This window comes from Neopelma chrysocephalum, unplaced genomic scaffold (genome assembly GCF_003984885.1).
Source record: "Neopelma chrysocephalum unplaced genomic scaffold, ASM398488v2 Primary Assembly neopelma1_24, whole genome shotgun sequence".
Classification (NCBI taxonomy): Eukaryota; Metazoa; Chordata; class Aves; order Passeriformes; family Pipridae; genus Neopelma; species Neopelma chrysocephalum.
Window position 1 is genome coordinate 22,662,717 of NW_020897693.1, and position 22,721 is coordinate 22,685,437.

The window sequence follows — 22,721 nt, forward strand, 5'->3', positions numbered from 1 at the left end:
TTTCTTTTGAAATCCCGTGCATGGTATAAGCAGTGGTGAAGTATTTCTAAATTTTTGGCATGCTATTCTTCGGTATAAGTCCTTACTTCTGTGGTTCTGTGGCTGCTGTGGTCCACTCCACCCTCCTGCTTGGCCCATGTATGCCAAATTTTCTCCTCCAGAGGCTTGTTAGACTCTACTGAACTGTCTCCATGCACTACTGAGCAGAAGACTAGCCTTAAGAAAGTAAACAGTTCTTTGCCGGGTCAGTTAGTTGAATTGGCTCTCAGATCACACCTGGGAGAGAGAGGGAAGAGTTTTCTCGTAGTAGCACTGAGCTTGGTTATTTTTGAGAAACCTCACCCTTCTATTTAAAGAGTGATTGAGGGGTTATCAGGTTGTACAAAGGAAAGGGTTTACTCGGTGTCCTATTCAAACACTGTGAAATGCATTTGTTAGCACTTGAACAAACTTATCCTCTTTAAAAGACCTGGTTTCTACCATTTACTCTTCGAACAGTAGTTTTGTGTCAAACAGCTTCTGCGTCTTCAAGTTTGGCTCTATGATTCTCGCCTGTTTAACTCTATGCCACACAGAGGTGTCTAAGGCGTTTTATGTTTGCGTCTTGTGTTTTGACCATCAAATGGCAGCATTTTTCTCTTTCAGACCCTTTCACACAGTGCTCTTTTGATGTGATCCCTACTATCACATCTCCTGGAAGAGCGGTCTCTCCCCTGTCAGTGCCCCACATGCCCATTGTTCAGAGCATGGACTTACAAATTGTAACCACAGAAAATGTATCATGTCATCTGTCATGGTGGAATTAATTTCTCTCATATGAGAGGTCCTTTTATCCTGACCACTTGAGGTCAGAAGGTGCTTTCAAAAACGAGTTTTGTTTAGCCTGACTACTGCTGGCTATGTTGTGGTTTGTATCTCAGTTTGTCCCACACTTCAAACTCATATTATTTTTCCAGTGGTGGTACACAGTATCACTAATTACAGAGTGGCTGTGATTTTTATTATTGAGATGGCTGAAGTGGTACATCTGCCAGAGGCTCTCAAATAGTGGGAGTTTGGAGCTGTGCTAGACAGTAGTGTTGCTAAGTAATCGTTACTTATATCCTTTCTAGGACCTGCACTTCTTCTGAAATGGGTGATAGCATCATTATTCAGAAAGTATTTACTCCTTCACGTGATGGGGGAGGGGGAGAAGGTGGGACAGTCATGGGGAAGGGAAGTCTACTTAGCAGCTAGTGAGTGAGAGTGGAGGCAGCAGGACAGACACTACTGGGATGTGGTTTATGTGGCTGAGGAGCTCAACATGTTGTCCCTTACTGTCTGTCTAAGGGTTGCGGTGTTTGCTGGGGATGGAGTAGACCAGAGGCAATTGAATGTATAAGAATGGTTCTTTTTTTTCCTCAAGCACCTGTCTAGAGACATGAAAATCTGAAATGCTGTTCTCTGTTCTCCTTCATATTATGTTAATATGTGTCATCTAACATCGCTGGAGTCCCTAGTAGTCTGAGCATGCTTTAAAATCAGTTTCGAGGTATTCTAAACCAAACAGAAAATGAGAAGCCTCTCCAGAAAATCAGATGTGCTGGAGCTGTAATGTGACAGTCTGACTCAGACTCCCTCTTTTATGAGAACACCCTGCAACTTCTTTGAATATTTAGAGGTGCTATCCCTTGTGGTCCACAAGGACATCGTGTGGAAAGGTGATAACCTAACATGAATTTGACCCTTTGTTATGGTACCTAGCAGCACTGCTTTGGTTGTGAACTGTTGTTTTGTTTCTGTGAAGATTACTGACTGCTTTTTTTTTTTTCTTGCTTTCTTTCCTATGTTTTAGACATTTACAGCCTGGTGTAATTCTCACCTCCGCAAGGCTGGGACACAGATTGAGAATATAGAGGAAGATTTCAGGGATGGTCTTAAACTCATGTTACTTCTGGAAGTCATTTCAGGTGAGAGAGGTTATGTGTGGTGTTCTCAAGTGTCCTGAGCATCTTTGTGCTGAAATCCATTCTCCTCCTCCATTCTTGCAGAATATGGACTGCAAAGGCTGTAGTGCTGCAGATTTTGCTGGAATATAAGAACTGCTTCCTGATTCAGAACAAATTTGTCCCTAATGAATATCTGTCTCCAGCAGTGACCATTAATGTACTTTTGAAATGTACTCCAAAGCTCATGGCCTGTGCAGGCTGCCCACTGTGTTCCTGCTCCTGCCTCTCAGCTTTTCTCTGCCTGTCAGGAATGCACTGCTTCCTGTGAAGGCTCAAGCAATGGCTTTTACTGCTTGGCAGGGCTGATGAAACAGCTCTGGGAAGTGTGGGAATGCTGCACTGGCAAATCATACCAAAGCCACATGGCAGTGGGAGTACGATAGAAGTTATTTGAAGAGAGGAGTCAAACCAATAAATCTTTTGTGTTCTTCAGTTTCAACTGTGACTGAAGTAATTCCATTCTAGTTTTAATCTGAACTCAGTGCTCAAGCCTTCATGGGAAAATAAAATCCCCCAGAAAAGCAAAATCTCAAAAAACTCAGTCCAAAATAAAAGCAGTGGCATGAAAAAATTAGGTTGTATTTGTTTTTACTCCAAGTCACAAATGTCCCACTACTAGATAGATATCTCCCAGGGATTGTTTCATATAAGCAGTAATCCTTTTTGATGTGCTGATGAAATAAATATCTTAGTAAAGTGTCGTGGGAGGCACTAAGAGAGGGTAAGACTGTATGTGTGAAACTGGGGTTGTATGCTCACAGACTGTCTTTTGGTGGCTTTTGAGGCAGTTACAGCAACCCAGTGACTTGCACTCCTGACCTTGGTGCTTGTTCCAAAATGGCCATGATAGAAGCACTCGGACTGCCTTCCCTCTGTCCCTTCTTTTCTTTCCTTTCCCTTCCTCTTTGCCAGTTTCTGTGAACATGCTATCAGTATACTGTCAGTGTTTTTCAGAATTTATGAATATAGAATGAAACCTCAGGGGTTTTGCCCATGCTTGTGGTTTGGAGGAATCAGAGTTCAAAACACTATCAGAGCTTTGCAGCATGCACATTTTTTCTGCAGTACCTGTAACAAATGAGGTAGCAAAGTCGTATTGGTTTGTTTTCTGTATTTAGGTACCTTTACAGAGGCAGGGCTGCAGTCTGGACACCAGGGCAGATGGGCCTTGATGGCTTACTTTCTAATCACTGGACTGGAAGAAAGGAGAGAGAAGTATGTAGAGGAGAGGGCAGATGAGGCTCAGTGCTAAAGCAGGGGGTCTCCTGTCTCACACTGCTTAATTTCCTTGCATTGTCTCCCACTCTTCCTCTCCTATTGTCCCTTTGGGAGCCCACTGGCAGGGCCTGTCAGATCCGCCTCAGTTTGGGAAGAAGCTAGTGGCTTCCAATTGCACAGGTGGTGTGGGCAGAGCACGTACCTATCCAAGTGCAGAGCAGCTCTGTGCCTGCAACTTGCCGCTAGATGAGTGGGCAAATGCACAGAGAGCAGCTGGGGACTGCATCCCACCAGAGACCATGGTCCTTCACACACGTAAGACTGAGCATCCTTTCCCTAGAGACAGCAGAAGCTAGAACTAAGTTCTCCTAAGTACAGTAGCAAAAGAAGATAAATTTAGCACATTTTTCCCCCATTTCATCTCTGTTGTTGGCAGTTCCATTATCAGTTTTGAGCCCCACTGATCATACAGATCATATAACTGCTGGCTCTACTAGCAGCCCTTTTGGTCTGTAGTTGGGGAAGCACCAACCCATCTGAGGAGCAGCATGTGGGGGTCTCCTGATGTTTGCCAAGGGCTCGTCTGTAAGTTCTTGCCACGGTTCCCACTCATCATCTTCCAAAAGGGTGAGTCTCTGGAAGACTATTAGCCCTCTAGTTCCAGCTTCTGGCCTTGCCTTTTAGCTCTTGGCTCATACCTTCCTCTTCACATATACTGGGGAGCTGCAGAGCTGCTGATGGGAATTTGGCATGGGCAGGGTTACTCCGTGAGGCTGATCTCCTGTAACCCAGAGGATGATGGCCAGAAGAGCTTTCAGCCATGAGAGCACTGGTCCAGGTTGGCTGAGAGCCATGCAGAGCTGAGTGCCTCCTCCACCTGTCTGTATGGATGGGATGTGTGGAAGTGAGGGAGGGAGCATTGTCTCCCTCTGCCCCTGCAGTGGGGTGGTTGCTGCCACCCTGCCATGGTAGGAAGGATGGAGCCTGCATGAGGGAAGCTACTGGAGGCCCTATGGCAGAAGAGGGACTTTGTCACTGGGACTGTGGGAGACCTGTTTCAAGGCAGACCTCATGTGTGTCCTTGGGAGCACATTGCTACCAGGCAGCTAGGGCAAGTAGGAAGCAGTTTTCCCATTTGATGCAGTTTCCCAACGTTGGGAAGCAGTGATGATCTGCAAGAGGAGCATGCTTCAGTTTTTGTCAGCCTAGTACCTTCTGGCAGTGAGCTGTGCTGCTGACAGGCCTTCTTTCAGCTCCACCAGAGCCCCTTGGTTCCCCAATCTCTGTGCACTGGGGGAAGTTCCACAGGCAGTCCTGGGACTTCCTCATTGCAGGTCCTCTCCTGCTGGAAGTAACAACTGCAGCCTCCCCTAGAAATTGCCCCAAAAGATACAATTCCATTTTTCACCATGTATTTCCTTCCCCAGAGAAAGCCATTTTAAAAATAATACTACAAGACTGAAAAAGGCTAAACTGACATTTAGTGTTTTAAAAATAAAGTTATAAGGCTCTTTCCCCCCCCAACAGAAGGAGGGACTAATTGAATTTTTTCCTAAATGAACGTGTAGTAAACAACTTCTATGCCAACACATCCTTGCATTGTTTAACGTTTAAAGTACAGCCTTGGGCTAGTACATGAGAATCAGAGAATGGAAGCAAGTAGACCATTTTCATTGTCTCAGCTGGGAGAAGTACTGAGAAATAAAGCAATTATGCAAATAGCTGAAAGTAGAACATATTTCTAGAAGGCTTCCTTTTAATGGTCTACATCATTAATAATATATGACATGGAACCAGGTGATGCTTTTTTCTGGAAAACTAAATTTGTAATAAAGTCCAAGTCTGAAGGAAATAGCCACTTGGTTTTGGAACTTAAAAAGTACACAAAAAAAGGATTCTAATCTGAGAAAGGGAGACTGCAATTTTGCAATCACCAGCAATTGCTCAAGGATCACATTGCTGTCAGGGGGAACAATCCTGTTCTTCCCGGCCTCAGGGAGAGCAGTTCAGCTGCTCTCCCCCAGTATTGGCATTGCACATGCGGCCACAAGGTGAATTGGATCAGCTTGCTGTTCCAGCTGAAATCTAATCGCTTGTCTTTATTTTTGTTTTTGCAAGGCTAGTTTACAGTCACATGAGCTGAAGAAAATGGTTGTTTTTTAGCTGGTTCAGCCCATTTGTTGACATTTGGTAGCATAAATCTGCTTAGGTCTATTGTAAAACTAAACGTATAAATGTCATTGTGAAACTGTCACAAAAAATGCTTCAACTATTCTTTAGAATGACTAGCATCGTCCAAGTGGAAAAATGAAGCAAGGTACCATGATGTGTACTTGAGGTTCCATTAAAGTAAAAGAGATTTTTTTTTTTAATCCTAGGATGGATATAGTAGCATAAAATACATCTTTTTACTTCAATTGCCAGACACCCGTGTTCCATTTTGAAAATTAATCTCATTTTATCTTTAAGCGTGAGAGCTAATGACACCAACCTACAGTAACCACTGAAACATTTCTATAGGATTTTAAATTCCAGACCTTTTTTCTTATAGGGCATGGTTATGGAGATAATATTTTTTCTCTGTTTTAGCTTTTCCTCACACCTGTGTTGGGAAACAAGCCAAGTACTTTTCTTTCTCACACTTAAGCATTGAATAAAGGTTTTGAGTTAGCAGGCATTGGCTTAAATATTCAGTTCAAGATACAGCAGGAGACTTTTGGAACTGAATAGGTCAAGTGAATAATTACTTGCCTAGACTTGCCTATTTGATCTCTTTTTAATTATAACTTTTTTTTTTTCCAAAGTGCAAAACATATTTGGATTTTCTTTAGATCATTTTTGTATTCTGGAGTTTGTGATCTGAAAGTGGACATTCTGTTCATTTTTGGTGTTGTGTGTCACACACAGGTGATTCCTGATATTGCATCTAATTATATTTCTAATTGAGGTTCATTTGAAAAGTCCACCTGTCTGTCCAAGCTTTAATTTGCTTACTCTGAGTGTTGGGTTATTGTTAGTAAAAGTAGACTGTGAGCATAATTACAGGCAGCCTATCAGGAAGGACATGACTGCACTTAATGCAACTCTTTCAAATAAATACAGTCAGGAAAATGCTTTTCCAAGTCTTTCAGCTTTGTTGCAGTCAGGAACTGTTGTTATCCTAAGACTGATTTCTACCAGAGATTAACCTGCTCTTACCTCAGGGCTAGGCTGCTTCCTTCTCTGTGCCTCATTATAAACATTTAAAATGAACGGCTGTGTAAGAGACCTTGTGTAGAGTTAGAAATACATCAAACTTAATGGAAAGGAGTTGAGATGACAGTCCTGACAGTTATAAAGCCACTTGCCAAAGAATTATTTTATTTCCTGAAAGAGGCAGTTTTGGCCATTCAGTGACAAGACCAGAGAGGTAGGAGGTCTTTATCTTGGATGGGGGTAAGAAAAGGCAAGCTATAAGATCACCCTCATATTTAACTGTAGGGACTTCCATGGAGAGATTTGCTTTGTAAATTGGGTGTTGCAAATGCTGGAGGAGACCTCCTCACTTGTCTTTGTCAGGGAGGGAAATTTGTGCTGTTTCCAAGCATCCTTCTCATCTGTGGTTCATGGAGGTTAGTTCTACTGCCTAGCTCAGTGGGGTTTCAGCTGACCTTTTCACTGCTGATACAAACCTGCTCTGAAAAGGTGAGGTTCTGACAGATTCTCTGTTACTAACTTATATCTGATGCAACAAAAAGATACTTTTCTGTCTTTCTGGGGCTGTCCTGGTCTGTGAGTGTGGCTGTCCTGAAAGGATGCTCTCTGCCTGGCTGAGCCATGGGAGCCACCAGCATGGAAAACACTCACCAGGGAAAAAAAGGTTTAGAATTGTTTTCTAACACTTTTTTTTCCCTCTTTTCTTATTAGGTGAACGTTTGGCTAAGCCTGAAAGAGGCAAAATGCGAGTGCACAAAATATCCAATGTGAACAAGGCCTTGGATTTCATTGCCAGCAAAGGAGTCAAACTAGTATCTATTGGAGCAGAAGGTAAGGAAACCAGATGGTTTGTCTGTGCCCAAGCTGTGCTTAGTCATTGTCTTTCTTATTGGCTGCATGTCATTTCCCTTTGCACCTCCCTAGCCCTACTGTGTTCTTGTAGAATAAGCCATCAAGTTAAAAATGGGATATAGTAGGCCTTTACTCTGGATTTAAATTCTGCCTTCACACCAGACTGCTAAACCTGATTCCCACTTGGGCTTATGGATCAGGTCCTCCTGCTTTTCTTCTGGTTTTTATGAGTTAGAGGAAAACTTTGGGCAGTGGCAGAAACTAAATAATCGAGATATTTCTTTCTTAAATGAAGAAAAGTCTCAACTGAAGCATAGCAGTTATTTGTATTTAGCTAGTTGCAGAGCTGCTGGGGAAGATCCCCTGTTGCTGTAGGAGACTGCATGGATCAAAGCCAGGTGCAGTCCCCAGCACAGGACAAAGACCTCAGAGATTCCAATTTTCAGGGCTTCCAGTCTTCTTTTTGTGCACCCCAGAAAGCTGGGTGCTTGAAGCCTGTGTATTGTTGTGTAGAGATCATTGTGGGCAGCACCAAGGGATGCCCCCAAGAAGAACTTGCAGATCATGCAGAAAGCAGGCAGTTGTGTGGGATTTTTGTCTTTCTAGCAAAGATGGTGGATGTTTTGCAGATATGTCACCCAAGACCCAAGAAGGGCTTGCAGGTTTTCCTGACATTTGTTTTGCTTTGTTCTGGATCTGTGTGTAAATCCTGCCTGTGGACTCAGGTTGTCACTTGCTGTGGAAACACTCTGCTTCTATGGTATTTCTAGGTTTGTATTTACAGTGACCATGGAAAATGAGGGAGGTTTGTTATCTCCACCTTGCAGATGGAAATACATGGTTTCTCTAGGGAAATTCATGACACAACCAGGAAATGAACCCATGATACTGTTCTGGATGAGCATTCCTCCTTTGGGAGAGTCCTGGAGCTACAGGGCTGAGCCCTGACTGTTCTCAGCTCATGAGGTCAGTGCAGTCTCGGTGTGCTGTCCCCAATTTTGGCCTTTCAGGCATGCTCTTGGGGCTTGTCCAAGACATGTACCCACTCTATGGTTCACCTGTTCCATGTCAGATCAGGCAGAATACCTCTGCCACTGCAGGTGCTTATGTTTGCCTTACCGAGATCTTTGCCTCAACATGCTGCTTTAAATTCATGGAGACTTTGGAATAATTTGGAACTAGTGTCCAGGGACATTGCAGACACCTCTTTACTGTGTTGGGTATAGAAGAGCAAAATATAAGAGGTGAATGGCTGAATGATATTGATATTTTCCATGCAAAACTGTTCTTCAGATTTCTTAGCTTTTCCAGTGGTAGCACCCTGAGGCTATTTTTGACCCTGAGTATTGCTTATGTAGCACAAATACCCATCTAAGGTCATTTTTGCCTTTAAAAAAAGACTGATGTGTCCAGTGTCTGATACAATAGTCCATATCTATGTGGGACCCTTTTCAAACTAGAAGTTGGACCTGGAGTGAGAGGTCTTCCACCTTTAGAGAGCTCCTGTTGTCATTTGGATCTCAGACAGACATTTGAATCCTTCTGGGAGTCTAAAACATGTGCAAAATTTACCCTTCTTTCCTGCTCTCCTGCTCTATTCCCCTTTTTCATTTTCCTGATTCTGCACTCCCTGGCACTAGTTTGTCTTTTCCTCTGTTTCCACTGGATTTTATTTTTGCTCTCTACTCCTTAGTCAGCTGTGACTGTACCCTAAGAGTACCTAGAAATTATTTGCAAGTAAAATGATCTCTGACCAAAGATCATTAGGGCCCAGTTAGTCAGTATGGATTTGTAGCAGTTACCCTGTTCAGAAATAGACTGAGGTGCCATTTTGAGACAGAAGTATGTGTCATATCAGTCTGAATGGTGATCCTGTCCTCCCCTGCCAAATGTTTCCTGGCTTTCCTTTGCCCTGGTTCCCATGTGGCTACACGGTGAATACACATGGGTTTCTTTATACTACCAGAAGTAGCATGGCACTGAAGTTTAGACTAAGGGTTAACTTTGATTTTTATAGAGAGTGCTTGGGCCTGTGCTGTGATGCCAGCTCAGGATGTGTAAGTGTGATCACATCATGGACTCCCCAACCCCAGTGCCTGCCCTGCACACAGACTGAGCCCAGGCCACTCTGGTTGTCAGCAAGAAATATAACCTAGTGCAGGGGCTTCTGCCCAGCCCATCTAGGTCTTTGGTGTACAGTAAATTGCACATCAGCTATAAAAATAGACTTTCACTTTGGACAGCACAGCAGTTAATTCTGTCCACAGAAAGGATTATAAACCTTCCTGGAGCATAAATTTTAAGGACTTACTTTCAGACTTTAAGAAGACATCATGCAGCAGCAAGCTAGCGGATCAAAACCAATGAGTCAGTCATAACTCTGCACCAAGAAAGTGAGCTGTAGATGCCTCAATCAGGTTGGACTGATCTAGGAAGTTTTCTAGGTGGCTTTTCTCCCAGAGGAGAAAACCACCATCCAGCAGCAGTGTAGTGGTACTGGCTAGGACAGCACACTCCTTACCTCAGGGTGTCTTGCTCCATCTCTGGGTTTCTGCTGGGCAGCAAGGTCCTGTGTGAAGGTCCTGTATCTGCAGGCCAGCTGTAGTTCTCTGCACACATTGGCCGTCAGTGTCCTGGCTTCTATTTATTTATTTATTTATTTATTTATTTATTTATTTTTTATTCTAAACACTTTGTTAACCAGAGTCCATAGAATCGAAGTAGTTCTAGCATTCAGCAGATAAGTGTAAATCTGGATCAAGGAAGACACTAACCTGGTGCAGCTTCCAAATGGTTTTCGTCTGCTTTGAAAGCTCACTGTGCCTCTGACACCTCAGAAGCCTTCTTTTGATGTTATAGATTCCATTGTAATGACAAATGATCCTGGGATTTAACAGATTGAATAGGTCAAGTATGTGACCCTAAAACTGTTTTATTTTTAATCCGTATAGAAAGTTGCTGCTTTCTTAAAAAGATCTTGTTCCCTTCAACATACAGATAACTTTGAATGAACTGATCCCTATTCTCACTTGTGCAAGTGAAAGGAAAAATAAAACTTAGAGATTTCAACATTTGTAGAAGTCCCATCTGAGCAAAACATCTACTGAAGCACCAGGCAGTGCAAGCAGATACAGTGGAAAGTGGGGGAAAATAGGGTCCCTCCATGTCAATGAGTGAAACACAGCGTTGTATTTCTCCCTATGTCCTGTCCACTCACAGTTAGGGACTCCAGAGGTACACCCTTAACAACAATGCCAGCTGTCTGTCATGAATCTGACTGGACCATCATTAGCAACTTGCTTTCTGAAGACAGGGTCATGGATACTTGTTAGGATAAACAAAATTTAGAACAGCCTTTATTTACGTCACCGTTGTTATTCTATGTCTCCAATTCCCAGATCATAACGCTATCCTGCCAGTTGTTCATACCCTGCAACAACTTCTCTCCATGGGGTAACCAGAGGCTGTGTTCTCATGGGCAGCTCAGAAGTAGCTGGGGGGGGATAGCAGTTTCTATATTGTATTCTGCTTCTAACTACCCAGGCCATGGCAGAAAAGTAATCTTAATAATCTTTGCATTTTTCAAAATGAGTTCATGCATTTAAAAAAGGTGGTGGCATTTTAAAAGGCACATCTCTATAGCCAGCCAGTCTTCCTCCTGAGGCCTGGATATTTATCAGATCTTTAATTGGTTGTCAAACAAATGGATGAGAGTACTGTAGTTTTTACATACTTAGTTCGTGTTATTTGGTACGGTAATGGGAGGTAGGTGGAAGCATATTCACTGATACAAAAAATTTCCTTCCAGTGGACGCAGATGCCTCACCAGCTTTAGCCAGCAACTGATCAACCCCCAAGTTGAATGTAAATCACATTAATAACACGTGCTTGCTGCTGCTGTTCAGACAACAGCTGCTAGTGGTGGAGGAAGTGCAGATGGTGCTTGCAGAGGTCCTGCCTAGGAAGAGCACTTGGAAAGCACAGTCAGGCAGAAGATACTGTCTGATTGCTAGCCTTTTAATATGTGAATTGCTCTCACATTACTGAGCATTCTTTATATCAGCAGGGAACAAACACAGTATCTTTAATTAAACATTGCATTGTTCTAGCTTTGTAGTGTTACATTCAACTTTTTAACACTTCCTGTGGAGTTTCTTTTTCTTCATCACCAGGAAGCAGAAAGCCTCATGCAAACCTGTTTTGCAACCACGTTTTTCACTTTTGTTTCTTGGCCATATTCCACTATATTAGAAAGAAACTGGCAGCAGCTGAAGAGTGCTGAAGGGATCCTCAAGGAAAAGGAGGTTAGCATTGGGGAATGCAGGGGTGGAAAACCAAGTAAGTGAGGGCCAAAGAGCATAAGACCTTTCTGATCAGGCTGCCTGACTGTAATCAGATTGCCAGGAGTTTTTTAGCACTAGAAATGAAAAATGCTTGCCTTCTTCCAACAAATAATAAAAATTCTGTCAACTCTATTTAAAAGACAGAAAAAGAAAAAGACTGGGGATTGTGTGGCTTGTTAAATGTGCATCCTGGGATGAATCACTCAGTAATCTCACTGACATCAGTATCTGCTTGGTAGATGGTGAATTTTCTCTACATCAAGAAAATGATATATAGAGATGAAGCAGTAGAAACACTCTGTATTTCTTCCAGAGCAGCTTTCTTTTGGTTCTCTGCTAAGGAATAATCAGATATGGGAGCAGGGAGTACATCTTCCTTTTTAAATGAGTAATGCAGTGAAGAGGACTGGGGAAGAAGGGGTGCTTCCACCTTAACTCTACCAACTAACTTTATAAAACTGGAATTTGACAATGTAACCAGAGCATAGTGCTGAGTTCTTATGCCACATTAGCGACTTAGAGCTATCTGGTTTTATGTAAGTGTCTTGACCTTTATTTCTAATTAAAATCCATAGAACAGTAATATTAATTACCTGTTTCAGCTCACTGATTGATTTATTAGTGTTCATGAAGCGTTTTCAGCATTAAAGTATTGTCATCAGATTTTAATCTAGCTCATTAAAATAGAGAACTCTATTTAGTTTCAGATCTTAAATATATCCTAGGGGAGTCCTGCCAACTGCTATGGTTTTTAAAAGCATTGGGTTTTTTGCTTTTTGAAAATCCCCACAAAGATCTATCACATGAACAAAACAAGCAAGCTGAAAACATAGATGCTTTCTTATATATTTTAGCTTATATTTTAGCTCGAGTATCTGTAACAATAGTAAGGATTTTCCTTTAAGTTGATTGCAGTGCTTTTTTGTAGGGGCAAAAAATGCAGAAAGTGCAGAACTGAGTATACTTGCCATCACATGGCATTTTCTTGCATCAGCCTAGCAGACAACCCCCTGACCCTATAATGCCTGTAAAAAATTAATTTGTGAGAAAACTGTCAACAGGCAAGCGTAGTTTTTTCATGCCAACAACAGTAACTGTAGTTCTTTTGTACTGCAGTGAAAAGTTGTTGGCTGTTTAATTCTGGGCAAACTGATACCCCACCAAGGTATGTATGTGTACTCTGAAGTGCAGAAAGGAGCAAACACAGGGGTTTACTGGTGTAAAACAAGGTGGCATGTCATGTTTTCTGTCTTTTGCATCTGTAAATCCCTAATGGAGGTTTATGTCAGAGGACAGTGGAGCTTATCATTCTAATTTACACTGTAAGTTGTGTGACATGTATCAGTAAATCACAAGCTTTCAGGAATTTGAACCAGGTGGACATGGTACCTAAAAAGATGTGTTTGGGGTGTGTGCTGCTTGTCTGTTGCTTTTGAATACAATGAGACTCACATTTTGAGTTTTTTTCATAAGAAGAAAAGGGGTATTTTTAACAACTTAAAAGGAAAAATTCAAATATCATTTCTTTTGTGTCAGGATCCAGACAGGTGGCAGTTGCGTATACTGCAACTTTCTACTTGTCCCAGAACACAATTTGTTGCTGCTGGGCAACTTTATGGAAGCAGTGGCACAGAGGTGTCTTCAGGAGTACAAAAGGTTTCTGGCAGCCTTCTCAGGACTTGAATTATTCTACCTCCAAAGAGTAGGTTAATTCTAACCATTTTCTTGCTGAAAATACTCTTAACTTGTCAGTTGTTTGAGAAAGGTCCTGCAATGCAGGAACCTGCTAGAGAATGAGTAGGAGGAGGCAGCTCAGCTAGTTTCACTATCCAAAAATGTGAAGGCTGTAAATTCTGTAATGTGTGTATATATATATCTGTGTGAAATTTTTGTAGATGCTGAGTATCAGCACCTAAGACCCATCTGCTCACTGTTTGGACTGTTGGACTCTAGTCTATACATGGTGGAAGCCCCTTTCTGGGCCAGCATCAGCCCAAATGCCTCCCGCCAGGACCTTGATCCCCATCCTAAACAGACTCTACCTCATACACGCAAGCAGTCGCCTTGTAAAAGCTCCAAGTTGTTGACCCTTGCTCATTTACATTGTGGAGTCTAGTGAGCAATAAATCACAATCTGCTTAACATCATAGTTTGTTATGGTGTGTGCAGACTGGTCAGCAGGAGTCTTTGCTTCCACTTCCAGCAGGATGCACGTACTTTGAGAAATGCTCTGTTGTGTCTTTTGGCAGTTACAAGACTAAAAGAAGTCCTATACAGGCAGTCTGATGTATTTAGGCTTGTTTGAAATGGCAAATGTTTAGGCTTGCTTGAAATTAAAATATTGATGTTACATGGTTTTCTTCGTGGTACCTTGTTCACAGGACAAAACTAGCCGTCAGAGCTCATCTGCACTGGGAAGTCTTACTGGTTCTTCTGGTATAATTATGCTTGGGCAGTTATATAGGTGACTTGGAGTAGAGGTAGGAGAGTAAGAGAAGGAAGGCTTTTTTTTTTCTCAGTTTGGCTTCTATGACTTCCAAGGGATTGTAATTAAACCTGAACAAGGTGTTTTTAGACCCCTGTGGAAAATTACACTGATCTAAACTGGTCCTTATTCCTGATCTTTGGGATCATCTGTGTCTGTTTTATTCTCGGTATTATACTGCAAGAGAACCAGTCTGAGTACTGGGTACTGAGCTGTACCAGAAGAACATCTGGGAAGGCAAGGAAAAACAGTTTTTAGCAGGAATGCCAGTTCTCCCATCTGCAAAAAGAAATGCTCCCCAATGCTCCTGTTTTACAAGGATTTGTATTTGCAACTTGATGTCTTCTATTTCTTCTCTTTCTACCTTTTTTTTCCATAGAAATTGTGGATGGCAATGTTAAAATGACCCTTGGAATGATCTGGACCATCATCCTTCGTTTTGCCATTCAGGATATCTCAGTTGAAGGTAAATTTCAGTTCTTTCCAGCCAGTGTTCAATAATGAGCAACTAAATGGCTTTGCTACTTAAAAGGCCCAAAATGTGCTCTTAAGTGAGTCACTGAAAGATCCTAGGAAGCTACCCTTCCCACGCTACCTTGTCATCTCAGTGACATTTATGGCCAGGTTCAGGTATACTGAGAAGAGTTTCACATCCTTCTCTTACAAGAGATTTCAAGGGTAACTCAAAAGGATGGCTAAGCCTGAAAACCAACTTTAATGTTGGAATCTGTTGGATTTCTTGCAGGCTGATGCAGGCACTAGCACTGAAAATGGACCTATCTCATACAAGTCCTACAAGACTCTCTGGTCTCAAAAGGCTATCTCCATATTACTGAAACTCATTAAGAAAATAATAGTAACAAAGCTATCCCAGTAGACTCTTCCAAACAAGAAATTTTCTGACAAGTGGAATTAAATAAAGCACAATTCAGTGCAGTCTCTACCAAAGAGAAATTGATGATTGTTTTCTAGCATGTGCTCCAGAGGCTCCTGTTTTCTAAGAAAATGAATTCATTGCTGTGTTTTCTTTCTTTCACCAGAAACATCTGCTAAAGAAGGACTTCTGTTATGGTGTCAGAGGAAGACAGCCCCGTACAAAAATGTAAACATCCAGAACTTCCATATCAGGTGAGTCAGTAGCAAGAACTTAGCTTTACAATCTCTCTTATTTTCCTATATCTCTCAGTATATTCAACAACGTTCTTGACAGACCTCCCAAGGCAATGCATATGTGTAGTCCAGAGAGATGCCTAGGAAATTAAAGGCAGAGATTCTAAGAGGATCCGAGTACCTACATCCTAATTCCTCATTCTGGTTACTATTGTTGCTTTCATGAAGTTCTTCAGACCATTGAGTCCTCTGAGAGCAGTGTATGTGCTGTGGGCTAAGCAAGAGAATGTTTGCACTGTGAAAACTCAAAACACTTTAGGAACCAAGAAAAAAGGACTGCACCCAGAGCTTTCGTAGTATGGGAGAGTTGAGAAGGCATAAGAGGTTTTCTTGCTCTGGTGTTTAGTATTTCCAAACTGGCAGATCTGCCAGTGAAGATTCTGCATAATAGTGCTTTTCTAGCACATCTTGGAGAGTTGAATATATATATGAATATATATGAATCATATAAATGTAAAGCACTTTTAAGAGCTTAACTGCCATCCATGCTAGCCAGTACTATAGTGGAGCTAGCTGTGGACATTTGCCCTTTCCCTAAGGAATGCATTTATTCCTTCTTTAGGGCTTGTGTCTACACCTTTTTTCAACCCTGAGCTCTATACCTGTCCTCACATGCTCCACAAGATATGTACAGAGATTTCAGCACAGAGAACTGCCAAAAAGGAGGTGGCAATGCAATGGGCAAGTCCTAATCACAGTGGATTTTTGTAGGGACTGAAAGGAATCTTTATTGTAGTCTCATGCACATACAAGACAATCCCTCCTTCCCAGCACTTACAGAAGCACTGTTAGTTAGAAACTAAAACAGAATTAGTTGTCCCAATGCCTTCCCTCATGCTCATCACTGTGTGTCTCCTTGGCTGAGCAGTGTTCATTGTTCTCTCTTCTGTCTCTCTTGTAGTTGGAAGGATGGCCTTGGTTTCTGTGCTTTAATTCATAGACACCGTCCAGAGCTCATCGACTACGGGAAGCTACGAAAGGTACAACTCAATTTGTTTGTCAGAACAGATGCTTGGCTCCTTAGAAGTAAAGAGGGAGAAGAATTAGCTTGATAAACATAATTGGAGAATTTCAGCACAAGCTGCCAGTTGCAGGACTGGGGGGGGAGGAAGGAGGGATGAATCAGTACATTCAGGCTTCTTAGTGAAGCGTGAACTTAATGAGCTTCCTGCTTGACTTTCCCTGCTTTCAGACTGCCTTGTGTGAGGCACACATGCCCCAATCCCAGCTGATAAGTAAAAGCTGGCAATCTCAGTAACACCAAGTGTGAGACTAGTTCTGTGCTAATGTCACAGACTAGTGAGTCAAATCAGACTTAAAATTTCTGTGGCCAGTTGGATAGAAACCAGTTACCTGCGTTCAAGTGCAATAGCTCATTGAAGAGTTTGTGTCCCCTCACTGGACACTTATCACATGCTTCCAGCTTAGCACTGAGTCATCTGCAGTAGTAGGCTTCTCCTAGCATGTGCCAGAAATACATTTGTCACAAAACTCAATTTTACTTTAAAATTGCCACTGGTAACATGATATCAAGCTGCTCCAAAGTTTGTTTCCAGTGTATTTTGGAGACAAGATTGTTAAGTGGATGATGAGAATAACCATTCAGTGGTTTGTGCTTCTAGCAGTGTCTTGACTCAGCAATGCAATGGAAGATCAAACTGGATTCTTATCCTGCGGTATGCTGAGGTCCAGTTTCACTGTATCTGTGTGCACGTGGAATGAAATGACACCAAGAGCATAATTCATGTGTCATTACCGGGTTAACACAAAAAGTTTGTCCATCAGATCTCATGGGCTGGGTGTTATAAGTGCGTACGTGTTAGCTAGAGAAATAAACGTAGAAGCCCATCACCAGTAGACCTGAGATCTTTGATCACTGTGCGAATAGACAAAATGTAAATGACCTAATCAAATTAGCTGCATCCTTGAGGCAATGAATTGTACAATGCCTGATCTGCTTTTCAATAACCTTTTAGATCTTTATTCTCTTGCAGAGCAGTTAATTATATTATCTGATCAGTTTTAGTGTCTGGAGTCAGCATATGGTGAATAAATGGGGGGGGGGGTGGACTGTACCTGTTTGCATAAACAACAGCAATAAAAAAAGGAATTATTAGAGTGACATTTTCAGTGCCCGATCTTGGGAAAATAAAGCAGTTAAACAATGTGTGTCTGACAAACCCAGCCAGGTAAATGCTACGGTGCTCTCTGTTATCAAAAAAGCCCTAAGACAAAACCAAGCAAAAACAGAGTAAAGGAAAGTGAGTTATTTGGTGATATTACTTGCAGGCCTTTAAAAGGTGAAAGGTAGAGAGATTGTTCTAACCAAATTTAATGTACATGGGAAGGGATTTCTCCTACTTGGAGTAAGGTTAAAGGAAACCACCATCTTTTGATCTCTGCTTGCTTTTGATCCCATCCTTCATCAGGATGCCCTCCTGCAGTCTTCTCACTCTTTCTGTATCATATTTATTGTTGTTCTGCCTCAATTACTCCAAAGGCACAAGATTAAATGTATGTTAGAGAACTCTACAACAGCTGAAATCTTGAGCAAATAGCTGGGAAGAACTAAGCTCAAAGCTTAGCCTTTAGTTCTGGCAATTTGCATGTGCTGAAGGGAAGTTGCCTTTTTTATGCTAGATCTTTGAAAAGCGTTTGTGGAATGTATAAACACGGAAAAGGCTGCTGAGAAGCAGCCATTACAGTGGCTGATAGATTAGAGATCCACCTCAAGTTCTTTTCCAACTCTAGGGAGCAATTATTGGCATCTCGACTGCGCCTTTGGCAATGCTGTGTGTGTTTCTGTGTATATACACACACACAAGTACAAGATAGGTGAAATCGGTCCAACCTGCTAACAGTTCTGCATTTTACTTCCTGTCTGGGCAGTGTTCTTTTGCAGTTTTAGTGTTTTCTGCTCTTTCACAGAGGCTGTGTCTATGCTACCAACACTGTATTGGCAGCGTATGCCTGCAAAAGGTAGCCAGTGGAGTAGCTCCATGTCTTCTTCCCAAAATTTAGCCACTTATTCTGTCAGCATTGTTTTCTATTGAGTTTGTTCCTAGCTATTTTTCCTAGTCTAGCTATATTAGCAGAACAAGCACAATTCTTTTCTGCATATGTGCACTGCCTAGGTAAAGTTACTTGTATAGTTCAGGACTCAAAATAAAAGGTGCAAGTCCACCCAGCTTGGTGTCAGTGATTCCCTGACACCACAGCTTATTTAGTTAGATAGTTTCAATTCAGTGCAGGTCTGTCTGCTGTTGTTCAGCTCACTGTAGATAAGGTCTCAGGATTCAGCTCATGGTTTGCCAAGTGAGGGGTATGCAGAAGATGGGATTTCCCTTCCTCCTTTTACCCCTGACTGTAGCTCAACCATGAGCCGTATCTAAGATATTTTATCAAGTACAATAACTGACTGACAGCTCTGATACCTCCTCATATACCACAGTCTGCTTAGAACAGTGTACTGCTCTGTTGTATGCATTTATTACAAATCTTCCTGAAAACATGAGTTTTGGATTTCTTTCCTAGTGTCTTCAAATCTAGCAGATATAGTAAGTGTTTGCTCTCTCTCGATTTTCCTCCCACTCCATCTCCTTTCCTGATTGCTAGGTAATAGAAGATGTTTTTTATGTCACATTGCAATAATTGCCATAGCAACCTTGTGTGCTGCAAGGATTTGGAAATAACTGGAGGAAGAGAGAAGAGTCCCTGTGTCAGTTAGGGTTGTGGCGAAAGATGAAGACGCGTGATAGTCTTTAGTCAGCAAAAGCAGAGAATGTGCCAGGTCAGCATCTGTTTAGGGCAGGTTTGCTGTCTGCCACCATTGAAACAAAGCAACTCCTCCATGGTAAAACTGCACATTTCCTTGTGGCTAGCCCAGCTAGAGCCTGGCAAGTTACTGTTCCTATTCATGCTTCTGCCATTGCTATGGTCATGTAAATGAAATGGCAACCGAGGCACCTCTGCAGAACCTCATCTAGGTCAGTGCCCTTTTGGGTGTGTGTTTCAGCTGTGGAAGGAATTAGGGGACAGGTGACTTGGCCTTTGGGTCCCTAAAGTGTGCCTGCAGCCATGGTGCTGCAGTGCAAGACTTGGAGCTGCCTGGCCGGTCTTTATTATGTTATCCCTTTTCATCACTGTCAGCTGAAACAGGTGATTTGAAATAAGGATTAGCTGGTGTTCAATGGGAACTGACAGTGGTGGAGTCTGGAGGAATTTCATAGGACTTAAGACCCTGTTGTAGTCTTGGACAAGCCCTGGGGAAACTCTGTCACTTGCATGAAAAGGTATCTCTTTTGTGATGAGCAGCTCTACTGTCCTTGAGGGGTGAAGCTTTTCCTACAGGGAACAGTCTTACTGTGCTTGTCTCTGAGCTAGTCTTGGACTTGGGTTGCTTGCTTTAAGTATTGCAATCTTTAGTTTCATCCCCAAGAGACATTGTGATCACACATCTTTCTTGCATATGAAGTAGAAATATGCTGGCTTTATCTAGATGAGCCTCCACTTTCCCACATGTTAAGACTTCCAGCCCTTCCTTTGGGACTGCCCAAGCCCAGTAAGTTTTCCCATCAGGAAACCTCTCCCAGCTTCCAGCTTAAAATTTCTTTTTAACCTTTGGCAACATTGTTCCTGATGTTGTTACTTGCAAACTGATAGGAAAGCTATCTGCAGTGAGTTTGCTCCTCCCTTTCCTCCAGGAGAGGCTGACAGATCTCCAGGCATCTCATTCAGATGGGTCTGTGCTAAGGAAGGATTTATGTTAATACTAAACAGTCTGTAAGGATGTTAACAACCCCATGGTTGCCATGGTCAGCATAGGTTGAAATTTGTTACACAGTGGTGACATTTTGACACACGTAGAAAATGGCACATGGGCTAGGGGAAAGACTGGCAAGGGAGCTGCCACTTGGTATTTCTGGATGCTCCTGCACTTGAGTGAAAGAAATGCTGTTACTTTTTCTTCCTAAATGGAGGACCTGTTATACACAGAGTGAACAAGCTATGTTATATACCAGCTAGTCTCACCTCCTCAAATAGGGCTTTTGGTTACACTTTGGCTCCACAGCAGGCACAAAAGACAAGTAGGTTGAAGTTGAAATGGTACCAGCCTCTAATTCCATGGCGTAGGGTGGTTCCTTTTGGCTGGTGGATAGTCAAAATCCACTGCCTGTACCACTGCTAAGCTCCAAAGAGGTGGATATAGATATATCTGATGTAGTCATCATTGAAGTGTGTTATATAGCAATAAAGTACTGTTTGACACTGTTACCGTGTGTGATAGCTGCTGGCTTCATCACAGCATGCCTGTGCAACATTTCCTTGCTTAATATTGATTTGTTCCAGTGAACTAAATACAGATGACTGGTCACGTCTGTTTTCACGGCCTCTGTGTGTGATTTACTGTTGTAGGTGAAACAATGCTCTCTACTGAAGATGTTCACCTGAAGGAATATGATGCTGATATGGGATGCCAGCTTAATAAATTCATTGATTCCTACGAAAATGCTGTAGGAAACTGCTTTTCAGAACAACTCAGTTTCCTAGCTCATGAAGGCTGTCATCTGAGGACTACATAATGGCCAGTGCCATAAAGGAAGTTTTATACATGCCCATACCCTGTGTGCCTAAGCCTTCCTAGCTTCATCTTTCCTGCTGGGTGGATTCAAAGGAAACTGCCTGTTGATTAGAGTTCAGGCACAGCTTAATCTTCCAAGTCAATGAAATAAGCAAAGGCACATGATCTCAAAAGAAAATAAACAGAACATGGATGCCACTCTAGAAGAAGGCAAAATAATTATACTTCTTATTTCCTAATTTTTTATGTGGTCTCAGTGTAAATGGCACAAATGACAATACGGAGAGTACCACCCCATCTTTCTTCTCTGCCGAATGACACCAAACAAGGTGTCTAAACATTAGCAGTTTACGCACAACTTTTCATCCAGCAGAAGCTACGTTTCAACAGTAGAAACTGATATTTCAAATGTTATTTGTCACCCATGAAGTGGATTGATCCTTCAAAATAATTATCGTAGTTATTCAGGAATATAGGAACAGGCTTGTATGAGGATCTCATACAGATTGGCAGGTGTCTTGTTGCTGATTATGTTTGAATGCTGGAAACAATTTGCAGAGCTCTTTCATTTCCAGTGACATTGGTGTTTTATGTTCTGTGTCACTCTTTAAAATCTACTTACCTTTGTGATATTACTCATGATCATAAGTCACATTTAACTCTATTTAGGATTTGATTACTGTGTATTGATGTCTCTATCTGAAGTGCACCCTGCCATAGTAGAAGGTTTATATAGAGAGGAATAGAAATGTACTAAGGAAATTACAAGTCCTGTGCAGGAGGAAAAACAATACCCAAGGCAAAATGGGTACTTTTATATGTATTTATTTTGTAGAGATTTGTTAAAACATTTCTCTTCCTCCCACTCAAGTGGTGTTCAACAAACTGTACGCTAGCTAAGGACAGAACCCATTGCAGATGTTGTGTTACTATTTTAGTATTGCTTAGATGTTTTAACAGATATACTACTCTGCAGTTCTTTAAAATGGAAGTTGCAAGCCTAATATAAACATGAGATGTAAATGTGAGATATGGTCTCATCATTTACTGTCAGTATGATGTGACACTAATTTTACTTCGAACTATGTTCGAGACAAAATGTATTATTCCTTCTTGTTGCAAGTACATAGACTGTATGTTAATTATCCTGTCATGAATCTCCAGGCTCTACTTTCAAAAGAAAACTAATTATTTCATCCTGCTACATGAGGCTTCACACATAATTTTTTCTGGACAGCACAGTTACCTCAACCAAACCAAGCATAAGAGCTCTTTTTGAGAGAAACACTGTGTACCTTCTTATAAGTTGGTGCTGATGCTCTGCTTCTGTTTCTTTCCCAGGATGATCCTCTCACTAATCTAAACACAGCTTTTGATGTGGCTGAGAAATATCTGGATATTCCCAAGATGCTGGATGCGGAAGGTAAAGTAGAACCCAATGGCTTTTAACTTGCTTTTCTCAAGAAATTTTCCACTCTTCTAGGTGGACTTCTTTTGTATGAGAATTCAGTAACCTCTGAATGCTCCCTCCATGACCATGTAGTAAATGTATAGGGAAAAAACTACAATGGAATAATGAGTCATATGTTCTGCTTCCCTCTTCCTCCTGTGCCCCTCAGTCTTTTTAGTCTGGCATGGAGATCTTAACATGGGGTTGACGTGCTAGGCAGAGATGAGTAACACCTGGCTATATAGTCTGCTGACTGAAGTGTTCCCTTTCAAGAATCAGGCCAAATAAGGAGTTAATGTATGGTGTAGGACTGTGTTCCTTTTGCTCCAGATTTTTTTTTTTCTGGGCTCTTTCTGACATTGCTGGTGCTCTTCCTTTTGAGGGCATGATATTATTATTATTATTATTATTATTATTATTATTATTATTATTATTATTA

General features: G+C 41.8%; 1 protein-coding gene across 6 annotated transcripts in view; it reads left to right on the forward strand.

Annotated features, from left to right (window-relative positions):
• The window catches only part of ACTN1 (actinin alpha 1), an 88,407-nt gene that overhangs the window by 40,053 nt on the left and 25,633 nt on the right, over positions 1-22,721 (forward strand). For all 6 annotated transcript variants that reach the window (XM_027708107.1, XM_027708101.1, XM_027708080.1 and 3 more), the window contains exons 2-7: positions 1,835-1,949; positions 7,113-7,232; positions 14,461-14,547; positions 15,122-15,209; positions 16,153-16,231; positions 22,174-22,255. In XM_027708107.1, coding sequence (XP_027563908.1) covers positions 1,835-1,949; positions 7,113-7,232; positions 14,461-14,547; positions 15,122-15,209; positions 16,153-16,231; positions 22,174-22,255 — 571 coding nt within the window. The remainder of the gene's footprint in view (positions 1-1,834; positions 1,950-7,112; positions 7,233-14,460; positions 14,548-15,121; positions 15,210-16,152; positions 16,232-22,173; positions 22,256-22,721) is intronic.